Source organism: Amia ocellicauda, chromosome 19, assembly GCF_036373705.1.
Source record: "Amia ocellicauda isolate fAmiCal2 chromosome 19, fAmiCal2.hap1, whole genome shotgun sequence".
Lineage (NCBI taxonomy): Eukaryota > Metazoa > Chordata > Actinopteri > Amiiformes > Amiidae > Amia > Amia ocellicauda.
This window is the reverse complement of record NC_089868.1, coordinates 12,707,165-12,722,935: the sequence shown is the minus strand read 5'-3', so window position 1 is coordinate 12,722,935 and position 15,771 is coordinate 12,707,165. Positions and strand designations below refer to the sequence as shown.

At 42.1% G+C, this 15,771-nt stretch overlaps 1 protein-coding gene across 1 annotated transcript; it reads left to right on the top strand.

Moving 5' to 3' along the window:
• Window positions 1–10,327: 10,327 nt before the first annotated feature.
• On the top strand, window positions 10,328–14,917 carry LOC136714875 (uncharacterized). The gene is made up of 4 exons (XM_066692499.1): window positions 10,328–10,577; window positions 12,217–12,407; window positions 13,276–13,314; window positions 13,749–14,917. The coding sequence occupies exons 1-4, from the start codon at window positions 10,575–10,577 to the stop codon at window positions 14,323–14,325; spliced, it is 810 nt and encodes a 269-aa protein (XP_066548596.1). The 5' UTR covers window positions 10,328–10,574; the 3' UTR covers window positions 14,326–14,917.
• The last annotated feature ends 854 nt before the right edge of the window (window positions 14,918–15,771 follow it).

Below are 15,771 nucleotides of genomic sequence, written 5' to 3'. Positions count from 1 at the left end.
CAAATGAAGTACAGAAACTTGCCTTCCAGTTATCTGCGCCTCACACCCAGTCAAATAATAAAACCTCGTTTGCTCAATTGTGCACCATGTTGTATTCCATGTTTTCTTGGTGAAACCACACTACAACATGTAACCTAACCTCCTCACTATACATCTGTATAGTTCCTTCTTCAATGTGCTTTGCCTTAGGAGGCACCAGAGAAGCTTCAGTAAAGGAACTTTCATATTGACTTGCAATGCTATCAACACAAATATTGTAGATCATTGTCTGTAAAACTCACAAGCGCTTGTTGTTTTGTATGATGATCAGTGAGGCCGAATGATTAAACTAAGTGAACATGTTCAGTAAATTATTGTGTCTGTTGATGACTTATGCCATTTCAGTGTTGAAATTTACATAAAACACAAGCATTTAAAACAAATAGGCTACCGTTCTTATTATTGAAGTGCAATGTCAGATCCCCAAAAGATAAGTATACATGTGATCAGATCAAGCAGGAATTGACTAGCTCCCAATGTGGTATTATTACCAGGGAACAGTGCATCTCTTCAAAATCGTTTAAAAATACTGTACACTTCCAGGGGAATGGCATTTAATTACATTGCTTTATTTTAATCACAATGCAACTACATTCAGGTTATCTTTTATTACCATGGAACTGTGCATCACTTTAAAATACAGTACACTTCCAAAGGAACTACATTGAATTACAAAATTGATAATTATCAAGATACTCATTGTAATTACATTTGCAAATGTTTTTCCGTACCAGGTACTGCTGGTGTGTATTGTTCATAGAGGAATAAGCTTCTTATTAGTGCGTTACACATTCCCACAGGCAGAAGTGTGGAGTAGCGGTTAGGGCTCTGGACTCCAGTATGCAGTGTGGTGGGCTCAATCCCAGGTGGGGGACATTGCTGTAGTACCCTAGAGCAAGGGACTTTACCTAGATTGCTGCAGTAAAAACCCAGCTGTATAAATGGTTAATTGTAGATATAAAACATTGTGATATAGCATAATTTGTGGATGTCATGTTGTTATACATAGTAATAGTGCAGTGTAATTACTGGCCAGCTTAAATGATTTAAACATGAATTGAATTCACCATGTAATACAGTGTAAGTACAGTATATTTAATGTACCTGTAACTGTGGTGTCTTTAAAACAACTCAGTCACAGTGTGCATGTCTCGCAGTACAGCAGTACAGTAAAGTAAGCAGTTAGTCCTGTGCTGTTCATTGGGGAATTCATCTCCTCTTTCATTTTCGCTCCTCTGTCTCGGTCACCGTCTCTTCTTGTTGTTTACCTCCCTCTAGCCCCTCTTCCATTTCTATCACTTTCTCCTCACACTGACCTTCTCCTTCATCAGACTCTCCCGCTTCTGTCTCCACCAACTGTGGAGGTTTGCATTGACAGTAGGAGATGGCAGTATAATTTCCAGCAGTCAAAATCTTTCTGAGACATATTGTTCTCTCATTTGCAAAACAGCTCTTGGATGATGAAGATAATCTGGGCCAACACTAAGACTTTGTTCACAGCCCTGTCCATTGAGACACCTTAAAGCAATTGCATTGAGCCCCATACATTGATTACTGCTGAACATCAGCATGGCTCTGAACAGTGAATTTGCATGGCTGTTTAACTGCAGATTAAGTCCACAAGCAGGCAAATTATCCATAAATAATAAAATGCCACGTTTACAGATTCTTTCTTGCCCCGTGTCAGCTGTGGTAGTAGTGGCATTCAGTGTTGCTTAAGCCTAATGTGATGCTAATGCTAGTACAGCTACAGCTTTGTGTTGACTTTTGAGTTTCATTATATTATCAGTATAATTACAATATCCTAAAAAAATAATTTCAAACATACGGGTCTCAATTAAGTAATACATTACGTTATCATTAAGAAAATGTTATTACGTTATCTGTATTTTTGTTACAACCGCTACCCATGATCACCGCCAGAGGCTACCCTTGCCACAGTGTTTTCCCATCATCATCACTTCACTCACCTCATTATTGATTTATGAGACCTCGTCTCTCGTTTCTCAACTTACCTGCTCCTAGTTTCCTGCTAATTACCCCTTGTGTATATATAGCCCTTTGTTCCCAGCCTTCATCGCGAAGTCTTGTCATCTCTATAGTCACATTTCTGAGCCTTATCTCTGGTATTGTTTTCTCGTGTACCAGTCCTCTGCTTTTGTCCTTCGATCCCTGATTCTTGGATTCTCCGGACCAGCCTGTTCTCCCGCTCTCTTGACCACCCGCTAGTGCCCTTGACCTGGAGTTTAGCTTTGCCCTTGTTGTTCCCATTTGCCGGCATTCGACCCCTCGCCCAAATTGACTTGTTCATTGTGCTCTGCATCTGGGATCACCACACCCAGCGATCCCCATCCTTACAGACGACTTCCCCGTAATAAACTATGGACCCAGCAGAGTTGTTACAAGTACACACAACCTACAACAGTGCGTCTGTCTGTACTGTGGCCATGCAGGTCATTTTTGTGAGGCTTGTCCAGTCCATCAATGTGTCTCCCCAGACCCCACAGTGAACACTGAATTATGCCCACTTCTGACTCTTTCTCAAAGTTTAATACGAGTTAGGGTCATGTGGGATTCTAAGAGCATCTTTGCTTCTGCTTTGTTGGATTCGGTTCGGCAGGGAACTTTATCCACCGTGCTACAGTCAGACGACTTGGACTCCCTCTTCTCCCCTGCGAGCCTCCACTCCAGGTCAAAGCTGTCAACAACCAGCCTATAAGTCCTGCTCTTCCTTACCCCATACATATTCCCTCAAGTCTGCCATTAACTGGGTCTCAAAGTTGGCTCCGCGATCACTAAGGAACTTTTCTGGGCACCCAAGCAACTGAATTACAGCATTCCTTAGGGCTATTACCGTAGCTGTTGTTGTTGAATTACGAACTGGGATGGCCCAGGCGTAGCATGTTTGCCAAGGAGCACTGGGTGCACTTCCACAAGATGGATAGAGTCCGGAGGCTACTTACATGACTAGCCCACTCATGGTATCTTATCCACAGCTCCTTCCTGAGGCTCCATGGAATGATGATGTGGGCTGTTCCTTTGCGGAGAGATGACTTTCCCCATACCAGGAGGCCCTGGTAGACTCAGCTCTGGCCACTACTGCAGGATCTGTTTGGTCTCGGTGGCCAATGACTGCTGGACAGCAGGGGAGGGTCGCCACCTAGCGACTACCCACTCCCTTACCTGCTATATTGCCCAGTCCTCTTGTTGCCACTGGACCCAGGGGAAATCCTTTCCCTCCTCTGCCCTTGTTAGCACTGTCCTATTCACTGCTGCCACAGCCTGCACTTGGTCAAAGCCCTCATACAGCACTTCTCCCGGCAACCTAGACAAAATGTTGGTGTTCTGGTTGTTCCGGCCCGGACAATATTTGATTTCAAAATCATGGTTGGATAATTGAGTCATCCACCTCTGCTCAACTGCCCCCAGCCAGGCTGTACTTAGATGGACTAGGGGATTGTTGTCTGTGTACACCACGAAGGAAGCTCCGCAGAGAAAGTCCTTAGTCTTTAAGCCATTTTAGGACCAACAGTTGGAGCTGTCATTTTTATCATTCCTTTCGGGAGGGTGCAGGCTGCAGCTTGTGTAGGCAATAACGTGCTCCATTCCTTCCTGAACTTGTGACAAGACTGCTCCTAGACCATCCAGGCTGGCATCTGTATATAAGACAAAAGGCTGAGAAAAGTCTGCATAGCATAAAATGGGTGCACTAACTAGCCTACCCTCAAAAGCCTCCAGACATTGGGGAGTCCAAGCTAGTGAGGCATTCTTCTTCATGTGCGCAGCTCCCACCAAGAATATGTATAAAGGAGCAGCTTTCTTGTCAATGGCAGGAGTAAAATGATAGAAGGAATGAGTGTCACAGACGGTGTGACAGCTCATTATCAGAATGATGTTGTTTTTTAAAATTTCTTTCTATTTATTTACTGGTTTATTTTCTAAATTCATTATTCCTTTTTATGCACTTCATGTATTATTGTTTATATATTTATCAATTTTCACTATATAGTTTGTGTTTCACAAATTGCTTTATTATTTCATTATTATTGCCACATGTTTGGTTTATTCAGTTTACAATTAGCCAATCACCTGTTTCCCCTGGGACTACCTGTACGCTTCTTACTGAAATCAGTGCAGCTGTAATTAATTCAGCTAATTTGCAAAGAAACGCCATATTTAAATGAGGCATATGCGCTCGGGTTTGCAGTGGATGGAAGTCAAGACGTAACACCGCCCGATAAACGTGTATGTTTTGTTGTAGTCCATTAATCCCATGACCTTTGGAATTCCAGACATATTGTACAACTCATGTTGGGTCTTTACGTGATCTCTGTCTGAAATGGGAAAGTGAATGTATTGAGTCATGTTGAACCGAATTTCAGAATCGGTTCATCAAAGCATCCGTGACTTCAGTGATACATTTTGATAAGTTTATACTGCACTTCGACTAAGGAGAGGACAGCAACAGCACAAATAGAGTGAGGAAGCTGAGTGAGCTGGAGACTCAGGTGGACAGTGCGGAAGAGATCTTTGGAAAAGACAGGACTGAGAGCTGCGAGGTCCACAAGTGTTGGGTTGCTGAGCATTGCTGTGAGGAAGGCCAGCGAACGAAGCTATGTTTACTTTGGAATAAGAATTTAGAGTAACCCTTGAGATAGCCAGCCGACCCTTAGTGCCCTTGTATCTAGCTCCCTCCACCCCGCGTCCACCGAAGGGAGAATCCCTTGTCTTGGCTTTCATCCACTGAGCACCCAGAACAAAGAAAAGAGAATTTAAATGACACATCAGACAAAACACACTTTTCTTTCTCTTACCTTGCAGTGCTACTGATATGGGGTCGCTCTGCAGTGGAAGGCACTCTGGAGACTGGACTCAGGCAGCTGGGAGGGAGAGATAGGAACGTGCACAAGGGTACTCTGTTGGAGCGTGAGAGAAGTACTTATCTGTGGTTCTCCAGCTGCCTCTTCCCTGACCTCACTCCATGCGCCACGTGGCCCAGGGAGAGCCGCCACCTTAGTTTCCCCTATCTGTGCATTTTGCAAAGGATTGGTCATTTTGACCAAACGTATTTCAGTTTTTTGGCGCGTTAATTGTTTTGAAAGTTAATTCTGTTTTGAGATGTATTCAAACAATCGAGAACTGTAAGCAATAAAGTGATTAAGTGAGCCTTGTAACCCCTGTGATAGGTACTGTTCATTGCTCAATGTCATACATTAACCTGAAAATGCTGCACTCACAAAGTCCTCTCTGTTTGTCTCTATCTCTCCACTCCTCTCTCTCTCTGGAGCTCTTTGTTTTTCTGTATCACACTCCTCTCTATTTTTTCAGCTGTGTATCACATCCAAAGCAATTCTGCACATTTTGTACAAGGATGCAAAGTGAACTTGTATTGTCTGATCAAATGGGATCTCGCTGCATATTAGGTTACTTTATGTTCCAATATTGTTGAGCTTCTCATTAATATTTCTGTAAGATGGCATGGAAATCCTCTGCATTGTTTAAGGAAGCCCCTTGATACACAGGGGTCTGCTACTTAATTATAAATGCAAAAAATACATGCAGCAGTCTCTATGTCTTGGTCTCATTCTGGTTCTCTATGCATCTCTATCTGTATCTGTGTACCTACATGTGTCCTCTTGTTCTTGTTTATCGCTCTTTGTCTCTGGCCGAATCTGACTGTGTCTTGCCTTTCTGTCCGTATGTCTGTGTACGTTTGTGTGTCTGCATGTCTGTGTCCTATCCTGGTCTGTCCCAGTCTTGTCTGTGCGTAATTGTGCCTCAGCTGAGCTCAATGCTCTGACCCAGTCCCTTAAAAATAAGACTGATTAACAGATACACTGACTGCTTGTGTCTTTTCCTATACCTGGACTGGACCAGCCTAAAGCCTTCGATGATATACCCGACAGAAGGTGGATGTAGACTTCAATCACACTCTCCAGGCCCTCTTCCACTTGGTAATAACCATGAGCTATAGGTCCACTGTCTTTAGCCCAAGTATCCCATCCTGACACAGCCTCCTCCTCGGCTGCAGCGTGTCATAGATTCCCTCTCAAGTGGGATTTAGATTTCGCTGCTGCTCCCAAATCCTGGTCTCCCTTTCCGTCTCTCTCCTTCTGTCGGGTGAAAATGTATCCGGGGGGGCTTACTCAGGCGAGGGGATCACGGGGGCCTGGAGGCAGGAGCATGGTGCCTGGGGTAGAAATAATAACTAAATGATCTAGTAAAAGCTATTAATATAAAAACTATTTTCCCCCTTACTGTAAACAAATACACTGTATTTGCTCCGCATGCACACAGCCACTGACACACTACAGGTTACTTTCAAGACAATACAGTTTATGGTAAATCGATCATTTAAATACTCTTGCTATCCTGAATTTTATTCCTGCTATAACACTGACAATTTACTCAATGGTGATAGTTAAACTACACTATCTTTGGGTTACCATATAGCCAGTATTTAACAGACTTTTCAGTCCTTTAATCTCCGTCCAGCTGGATCTAAAAATGTCTGAGATTTGCCTTGATCTTTTTCCAACACTTCAGTTCCCGGGTGCCTGTTTAACCCTTCAACTCCTGCAACGCTACCATTCCATCATGTATGAATGATGATGTTTAAGGTGATAGTGTTCACTGATGTCATGGATTTATGAACAACTATTGGTTATTAATAAATGACTTACGTCTGTAAAGACTTCAACAACCAATAAGGAACGTTTTATTTAGCTGGGGTGTTAACAGTTTACAAAAGGAAAAGATAGGTTGAGATGAGATGAGATTTTTTGAGGTCATAACACTTAGCTCCAGCCCCCCCACTGCCACTCCCACCTTTTGAAGTGTCCTCTTTATTGGAAGTTCAGGTTTGGTAACCCTAGCAAGCTCTGGTTTTCTCAACTAATTGTCAGTGTAGCAGAAACTTTAGCTAATGGGTTAAAATGGGCTTCTTAAAGATGCATTCCAGTGATTTTGGGGGGGTTGTGTACCCATTCTGTCCAATGAGGCATATTCTTTATTTTTGCACATTAAGGGGACCCTATTTTGTTCACTAATACCATTCCCTCTTCCACTGAACAAATGCTCAGGGATGGACTCATTTCCCCCTTATGGCCCCCGCAATTTTCAAAATTCTCGAATTGCCCCTGGTGAGATGCCTGCTGCAGAACGTGCTTAATCTATAGACCCTCCAAGGACGGTAGCTGTTTGGGCCAGGCAAAACCCGGACTGGCACCACGCTGACTGACCAGGAATCACAAGGAAATCGAAGTAGGTAATGTCCCTTGACAGAAGTAGTTATTATTGTGCAAATTGAAATAATAATGTCTCATCCTATATTATTATTATTATTATTATTATTATTATTATTATTATTATTATTATTTCTTGGCAGACGCCTTTATCCAGGGCGACTTACAACATTTATCTTTTCAGGTTGCGTATCTGGGAGTGGCCACCAGAAGGAAAACCCCAACAATCAATAATTAAATAATCAAGTGATTAAGGCCAGTCATGCCCTGCTCGTGACACTACCTCCCGTGGCACATATTCACAGACTATTTTAATTGTAAAGCACAACCATCTGTGTACCTCCTGTCTCACTCACTCACTTACATGCCGTGTCTTGCAAACGTGTTTAGACCGTTCCTATGCTGTCCCATTTTGTGAAGTTACAAAATTCATAAACATTATTGTATCCAACACTTTAATGCTCAAACTGAAGACATAAGAGTAAGATAAGGCCTACAATACAGGCTAGTTTTTGTGAAGTGTTCTGGATATTGTTGACTGATTCACATTTTTTTCATTTATCTCAGCCATTGAACTCTGTAGTTCTTTCAAAGCTGTCTTTACCCTCAAAGTTACATCCCTCACCAGTTTCCTCCTTGCCCAGCTGCTCAGTTTAAAGGGATGGTCTGATCTAGACAGTGGCTAGGTGGTACAATGCACCTTCCATTTCTTGATGATTTAAAATTATTTTATCCCTGACTTGCCTTGCCTTTATGGTTGAGACTTAAAATTTACTTCCTGACTGAGGAACCTCACAGAGACAGGGGTTTGTATTCTGACATCATGAGAACTACAATTTGAACACAGACAGAGGCCAATAACTAATTATGTGGCTTCTTATGGCCATCTAAATTAATTTAGAATACTTAGAATAATTAGAATACTTGTGCAATCCTGATTTATTTTTATATGAAGTCTCTACTTATTTCTGTTTTTGCTTTGAATGTGTGGAGAAGACTGTGTATATAACACACATTAATGCCTACTTCATAGTGTTCTGACTGCAAGCTTTAAAGCCACAAAATGTGAATACTGTGAGAGGGTCAGAATACTTTTGTAAGGCAGAGCATAAACTATTAACTAAGTGTTTCAAATGAAAGATCTGAGTACGTTTATTTCTCTCTCACCCACTCCCTCTCCCTGAAACACACCCCTCTGCACCTCACTTAGACCTCCCCCACTTTCTCTCTCCCTTCTCCTGTCCGTTGTGGTTTGTGCCATACCATTTTGTATGATAAAGGTATGTCACCGGGTCTACAGCTGGAGATGGCACCGGTGCACTAATGAGCCGACTACGGCACGCCTAGTACTTAATGAGGAGGGACCTCAAACACCATCTAAATGTACGCTCTCCACATGCAGCTTCGACACACTTTACACTTTACCCTGTTGTCTGTGTGCCGGGCATGTGAACAGAATTTATTGATGACAGTATTCACTTTCAGAGGCAAGGCAAGGATACTCTATGAATGGTATAGATATATCCAGGGAGAACCAAATTATGATTCTATTCTAAACAGCCTTAAATTCACTGGGCTCTAAAATGAAATATAAAAACTGTTCCTAAAAGATAAAAGTTATGTCTGCTCTAACTAATCCTAAAAACTACAAAAGCATCCCCCTAATCCTAATACAAACTCCCCCTCCTAAATTCTCAAAAGAACAGAAAAATAAAATAATAGCACTGTCCTGAACAGAATTTGCTTATCTCCCAGCAGCTGCGCTCCGTGGTCTTCCTCCTCTTTACCAGCATGGCCTCCAGGGCCGGTCGCTGGATACAGCCAGGCACAGGCAAGGCAGTGTCCTTCACTTGTGCTGTCTGCGCCCCTTGCCTTGACTGACTGTATTCTCCTCAGGGGAGCCACTGCACCACTGGACCCACACCACCACGTAAGGGAAGGCTGGAAGACAAACCACACCAGGTAGGTGTATAGAATGTGCCTTTGTTGGAATATAGTATAATATTATAATGTCTTTATAAGAGGAGAGATGGGGTTGCTATGCTGGGGAGAAGATACCAGAGACCTCAGCAACAGACTGGAAATGTATAAAAAGTTATGTTTTGCTACATTTCACATCATCTCAGTTCTCATTTCTTGTTTTTATCACAGGTCTATGTAAACAAGAGTGATTGCCAAATAAGCCAGTATAATCAACTTTCCACAGTCTTCTGTTCTAGGGATCCTTCCAATGCAATTATGCCATTTCAGTCCTTCAAAGAACTCCCGTGCTCAGGTCCAGCGTCCCCTCTCTGGAGCTAGTGCTTGTGCTCGTGCTCGGGCTTGTGCTTGCAATCAGAGGTCAAATCTCCTTTGTCCTGCTCCAGCCCTCTTTTTATAGGGCTAAACCTCTCTCGGAGTGTCGGGGAGCAGGTGCGTTAACAGGCAGAGCGTGGGGAGCAGGTGATGTTCAAAGGAAAATATACAAGTGAACAATTAAATAATTATTGAAACACAGAGTAAAATAAAATGCACACCTTAATGATAATTAATACTGATAATAATAATGATACAAATGAAAATAACACAAGTGAATGAGCCAAAAAGAATAGCAATGAATAGTCAATACAAGCAATTAAGTAAAAAAGTGATTAAGTGAGCCTCACTGTTCATTGTTTCATAAATTAGCCTGATAAGACAGAACTCAAATAAAGTCCTCTCTGTAGGTCTTTCACTCTATCTCTCTGTATGTTTATCTGTTCACTCCTCTCTCTGGAGCTCTATTTGTTTTTCTCTCTATCGCACTCCTTTCTATCTATTCAGCTCCATCTCTCTGTCTGGCACATGCAAAGCAATTTTACTTATTTAATGCAAGGGTCCAAAGAGATCAAGTATTGTCTGGTCAAATGGGATCTTTCTGCATATTAAGCTACTTTATTAATGTATGTAAATAATGTGATATATGGTTGCCCTGGATAAGAAATATAATAATATTAATAATAAAAGAGAGTGAGACAGAGAGAGGGAGTGAGAGAGACCATAAAAGGGAGAGAGTGAGATTTGGAGTGGAGTGGGAATAACTAAGGACAGGAACATGCACAGGAGGCAATATTAATACCCTCGCCCGTGAGTGAGACCCACAGAGAGAGACAGATGGAAGGAGGGAGGGGCTGTCAAACAGAGAGAGAGGCAGGACAAGTCTTTTCTTCCCTCTGACTCCACTATAATAACCCTGTGTTGGTTCCCACTCTACAGAATACTGACACCAGATACAGCCGTACGGCAAGATACAGACCCGAAGACAACACAGCAATGGTGAGTATTGACAGAGCCACTGAATCAACAAGCCATCTGGTTATAACACTATTAGTAGTCTTGATATTATTATTGTTATCATCATTAGTATTGGTAGTATTGTAATAGTATTAGTAATGATAATATTGTATCATTAATATTAAGAAAATACAAATATACACACATACATGTGTAATATCAAAATAACTATTAAAACTATTCTGGGGCTACATGCAAGACTTTATCAAGATTTTATTATTGTTGGATTATGTGGTTGGCTACAAACCAATTAAACAATTATGTAAACTTAAATAAAGCTCAGTTTATTACACACATATACAGTACATAATAATAAGCAGATGAATTCTATTAGAAACTTAAAGCTACAGCTATACCGTTTTCTTGCATATCAGATACACTAATTAAAATTGAAATCTGTAAAAATAATGTTAAAGTGTATGAATGTGTGAATGTTTCATTTTATCAACACTTAATAAAATACATACACCGATCAGCCATAACATTATGACCACTGACAGGTGAAGTGAATAACACTGATAATCTCGTTATCATGGCACCTGTCAGTTGGTGGGATATATTAGGCAGCAAGTGAACATTTTGTCCTCAAAGTTGATGTGTTAGTAGCAGGAAAAATGGGCAATCGTAAGGATCTGAGCAACTTTGACGAGGTCCAAATTGTGTTGGCTACACGACTGGGTCAGAGCATCTCCAAAACTGCAGCTCTTTTGGGGTATTCCCCAAATCCAATCGAGCATCTGTGAGATGTGCTGGACAAACAAGTCCGATCCATGGAGGCCCCACCTCGCAGCTTACAGGATCTGCTGCTAACGTCTTGGTGCCAGATACCACAGCACACCTTCAGAGGTCTAGTGGAGTCCATGCCTCGATGGGTCAGGGCTCTTTTGGCAGCAAAAGGGGGACCTACACAATATTAGGCAGGTGGTCATAATGTTATGGCTGATTGGTGTAAATATAAACGAATCACTTCGCTTAGAAGGCAAGAATCCTTTACCAATATTTATTGTCTTGAATGTTTTACATTGAGCGCAATGGTAGTGACTGAATTAAGCTTGTACAGTTTAACGTGTGATTAGTATTTCATTATGACGCAACAAATCGGCTAAATCCTGTAATGCAATACCCAAGTATTTTGGGAATTTTAATGTATGTAATGGTTTGTATTAATTAATTAAAGCTTTTTGCACTCTCATTGTGTCTGCTTTTTATCAATTACTAAAAATATTCATATCGATTTCAAGATCAATATAGTGCTGGAGTCCAATCCATATGATTAAAAAAACAGAATAGATTCCAGAATTGATTATTCTGAGATGAATTACTGGCATGAATTTCAATGTATATATGACCCCATTCAGCACAGAGTTGTCAGGGGTTCTCTCTCATACAAAGGGGGGTCCCCGGGTCTATGAAAGAGAACCATTGTTCTAAGGTAAATATTAACACATTTCAGAGAGGTTTATTTGCATTTGTCAGCAATTACTTTCACTTAAAACATACTTTTTCTTCTGTAATATATATAAAAAGCAAATATTTTTACCATATATTACATTAATTTTTTGGTTGCATATTGGTGTAATTGTATTATTTTTTCTATAATTGTCCATTCTCTCACCTCCAGAGATTTGCTTTGTGTGTTGTTTTGCTGTGCCTGGGGGGGCGGAGCTTTGCGCAGGATGATCAGGCGCCAGAGGATGTGGCTGAGAAAGAGGAGGATCAGGACAAGGCAGATGGAGGAGAGGTTACTGAAGCAGGGGCGGGGGATGGAGTGGACCCCACTGCCCTTTCTAAAATTGTTGCTCAGTTGAGAAGGTGAGTGGGGGATGGAGAGGGAGAGAGAAACTAAAAGCGAGGGAGGGATAGAAAGAGACAGTGTGTGACAGGAGTGGCAATGTGAGGAACGTAAGAGGAAGGGAGGGGGAGAGAGGAGAAGAGAAGCAGAGGGAGAAATGGAGGGAGTGGGGGAGAGAGGGCAAAATAGAAAGATAAAAGAATAGGTCACCATCCCTGATCCCATCTCCCCATGGATTGTTGTTCACCTTCACCTTAATCATCCCATTTCAGCCATCTTTCTACACACCCAGTTACACCTGCCCTTGCCATCATTATATATTCCTATCCTTTCCCAGACATCCTTGCAAAGTCTTGATTACTCCTTTGTATCAAATCCAAGCTTCATCAACTCGTGGCTGCGCTCTGTCTGACATCACTTGCACCTCATTGAAAAATGTCTTCCTAAAACCCTGCAAAGATTTCTGTGGGTGGGGCTTTGTGATGTCACGGAGCAGCACTCGAAGAACGAACATCTCTGAATTTCTGTGCAGAACTGTGCTGCGGAAATCTGTGCTACACAAACGCGACCGTTGTGTATTATGGAAGCAAGAGATTCCTTATTTTTGTCGTGATTTTTTCTGCACTCTGTGTGCTGAGGTGTGCTCATATGACTTATGTTTATTCCATGTTGCGAACGGGTCTACTGATTATAATCCTCAGACTTGGATTGTTTTGTGTATAGTAGGCTAATCTGGTAAATTGTTGTGGGGACGAATTGCTGCGGGAACGAATTGTTGCAGTAGTGAATTGTCATGGGGACCAAATGTCGGCGGGTCAAATTGATGGGGATGTATTGATGTAACTTGAAATGGTTTTATGTTCTGTCTCCCGCTCCCATGTATCACAGCAAGCTGCCAAAAACTGCCAAGAGCAAGAACATTGCAAAGTGAGTATTTTATGTTTATTTTCTCGAAAGCAAAGGGGAAATTGCAGTAGCACAGCTAATTTGATTTTGTCTTGAACGAACGAGGGAGTGAAATGGAGTGAGAAGGAAAACAAAAAATAGAAAAGGGAAAGGAGAGAAAAACAGAAGCTCAGAGATTACTAGAGTGAAAGACACAGGGTTTGAGAGAAAGCATGAGAGAGAGAGGAAGGGAGAGACAAATGGGAACAAATAAGGAGAGACAAAAAGAAAGGAGGGAGAGAGAGAAGGAGGGTGTGGGAGACAGAGAGAGAGATAGAGAGAGAGATGCAAATAGAGAGAGGCGACGAGAGAGCCAGACCCTAACTCAGTTTATGAATGTCAAGGTGCGCTTCAGACACTCACAGACATGGCTGACGTTCACACCCCAATTCTCATCTCTGTTTCCATGATGCCAGGCCCAAAGATCAGCTGTTCGCCATTGCTGTGGTGGTTTCGGTGGGCGTGTGCAAGGGATCTGAGGAGCTCCAGAATCAGACTCCCCTGATGACCGCACTCTCTGCAATGACCCAGGTGCTGAAGAAGAAGTCCCTGTATGAGAGCAAGGAGCTGGTGGCGGCTGTGCCCGAGAGATCAAAGTACTTCAAGAAGACTTTGGAGTCCCCTGAGCATCAGCTGCTCCACAGCCGAGTACTGGAGAAGCTCATGATGGCTCAAGCGGACAAGAGCCAGTGTCTTGTCTTCTTGACCCTCAGTCCATTCTGTGACAAGGACTGTCTTGAAAACTCCAATCAGAGCCTCCTGTCTGACTTGGACGTGTTCCAGCAGTGGACCGGACCCAAAGCCTTTGTGTTCGACAAGCTGTATAGTGGGAATTCCCTGAAGATCTTCAGGAAGAAAGACAATGAGAAAATTGCCAAGAAACGACGCAAGGCCTTCCAGCACTTCAAGCACAAGGTGGAGCTCTTCCGCTGTCAGACGGACGTGTGTCATCAGTGTGGGGCAGGGGCGATTCAAGAAGTGTGTGTGTATTGATGCAGGGTGGGGGGTGGAGGCAGGAAAGGGGGCAAAGAGGTAGAAGTTTCACATATCCCCATTTCCCCATATAGAAGAAACCACAATTTTTAATGTATGTTACAAATTGTGACCCTTCTGTATTCCCTCTGCCTAAACAGGAGTCTTTCAATGTCTCTTTATTACATGGAGTGTTTTTGAGTAGCTTTGTATTTCCGTTTATGACATTCATTTGCTGATATTTGCTAAAACTCCAGGATGTTGCAAAATACATTGTGTATGACTATGAAATGTACACAGAAGGGTCACTTTGGGGCATATCTAAGGGTCACATTTCTACCAGATATTAAAAATGTGTGTTTGAACTGTTTGGGCAATTTCAGCAAAAGTGTGATTTAGACTGAGTGAGGTAAAGCCAGCTAGAGTGGGATGTCACTCGTGAGGATGACGACTGAAAGTCAGGCAATGATGATAAAGAAGGTGACAAAGATGTTGACATGGAAGGTGTGTTAGTTTTGCATCACTGAACTCTCTTGGCCATTACCATGCCTCTCACTGCAAAAATAATCATAAAATTAGCAATAATAATAATAATAATAATAATAATAATAATAATAATAATAATAATAATATATATCCCAAATATCCCAAACTTAGAACATCCCCCTGGAGCAGAGTTAAATCCATTACAATGAAAGAATATGGCACATCCACAAGCCTGTCAAGAGCAGACTGTCTGCTGAAACTAATTGACTGGGTACAGAGGTCAGTCATCAGAGATGCCAGCAAGAGGCCCATGTTAAATCTGTGGAGCTGCAGAGTTTCACTGACAGAATGGGGTAAACTGACAAATATTACCCTGGTGCTCAACAATGCTGGGCTATATGGAAGAGTTTGCCATATTTGCCATATGGCATGTGGAAGACACAGCAAAGATGTGGCAAAGAGTTCTCTGGTCAAATGAGACCAAAATTGAATTTTTTGACCTAAATGCAAAACGCTATGTGTGGCACGAAGACAACACTACTCATCTCCTTGAGCTTTTTATCGGCAGGGACTGAAACTTGTCAGGATTGAGGGCATGATGGATGGACCCAAATATAGAAAAATCCTTGAGGAAAACCTGCTTCAGTCTGCAAGAGACCTTGGATTTGGGTGAAGGTTCACTTTTCAGCCATACAATTGTGGAAAACACACAACCTAGGCTACACTGGAGTGGTTTAAAAAGAAGAAGCTGAGTGTCCTAGAACGGCCCAGTCAAAGCCAAGACGTCAATCCAGTTGAGAATATGTAGCAAGACTTGAAAGTTGCTCTTAACCAACAGTGCCCATCCAACTTGAGAGAGCTTGAGCAATTTTGCCAAGAAGAATGAGCAACAATTGCAGAGCTGTTAGAGACAAAAAGACCAAAAATGGAAATGGCTGCCTTAATCTGGTGGTCTACCCCTGCAAAACTTGCTTGAATAAA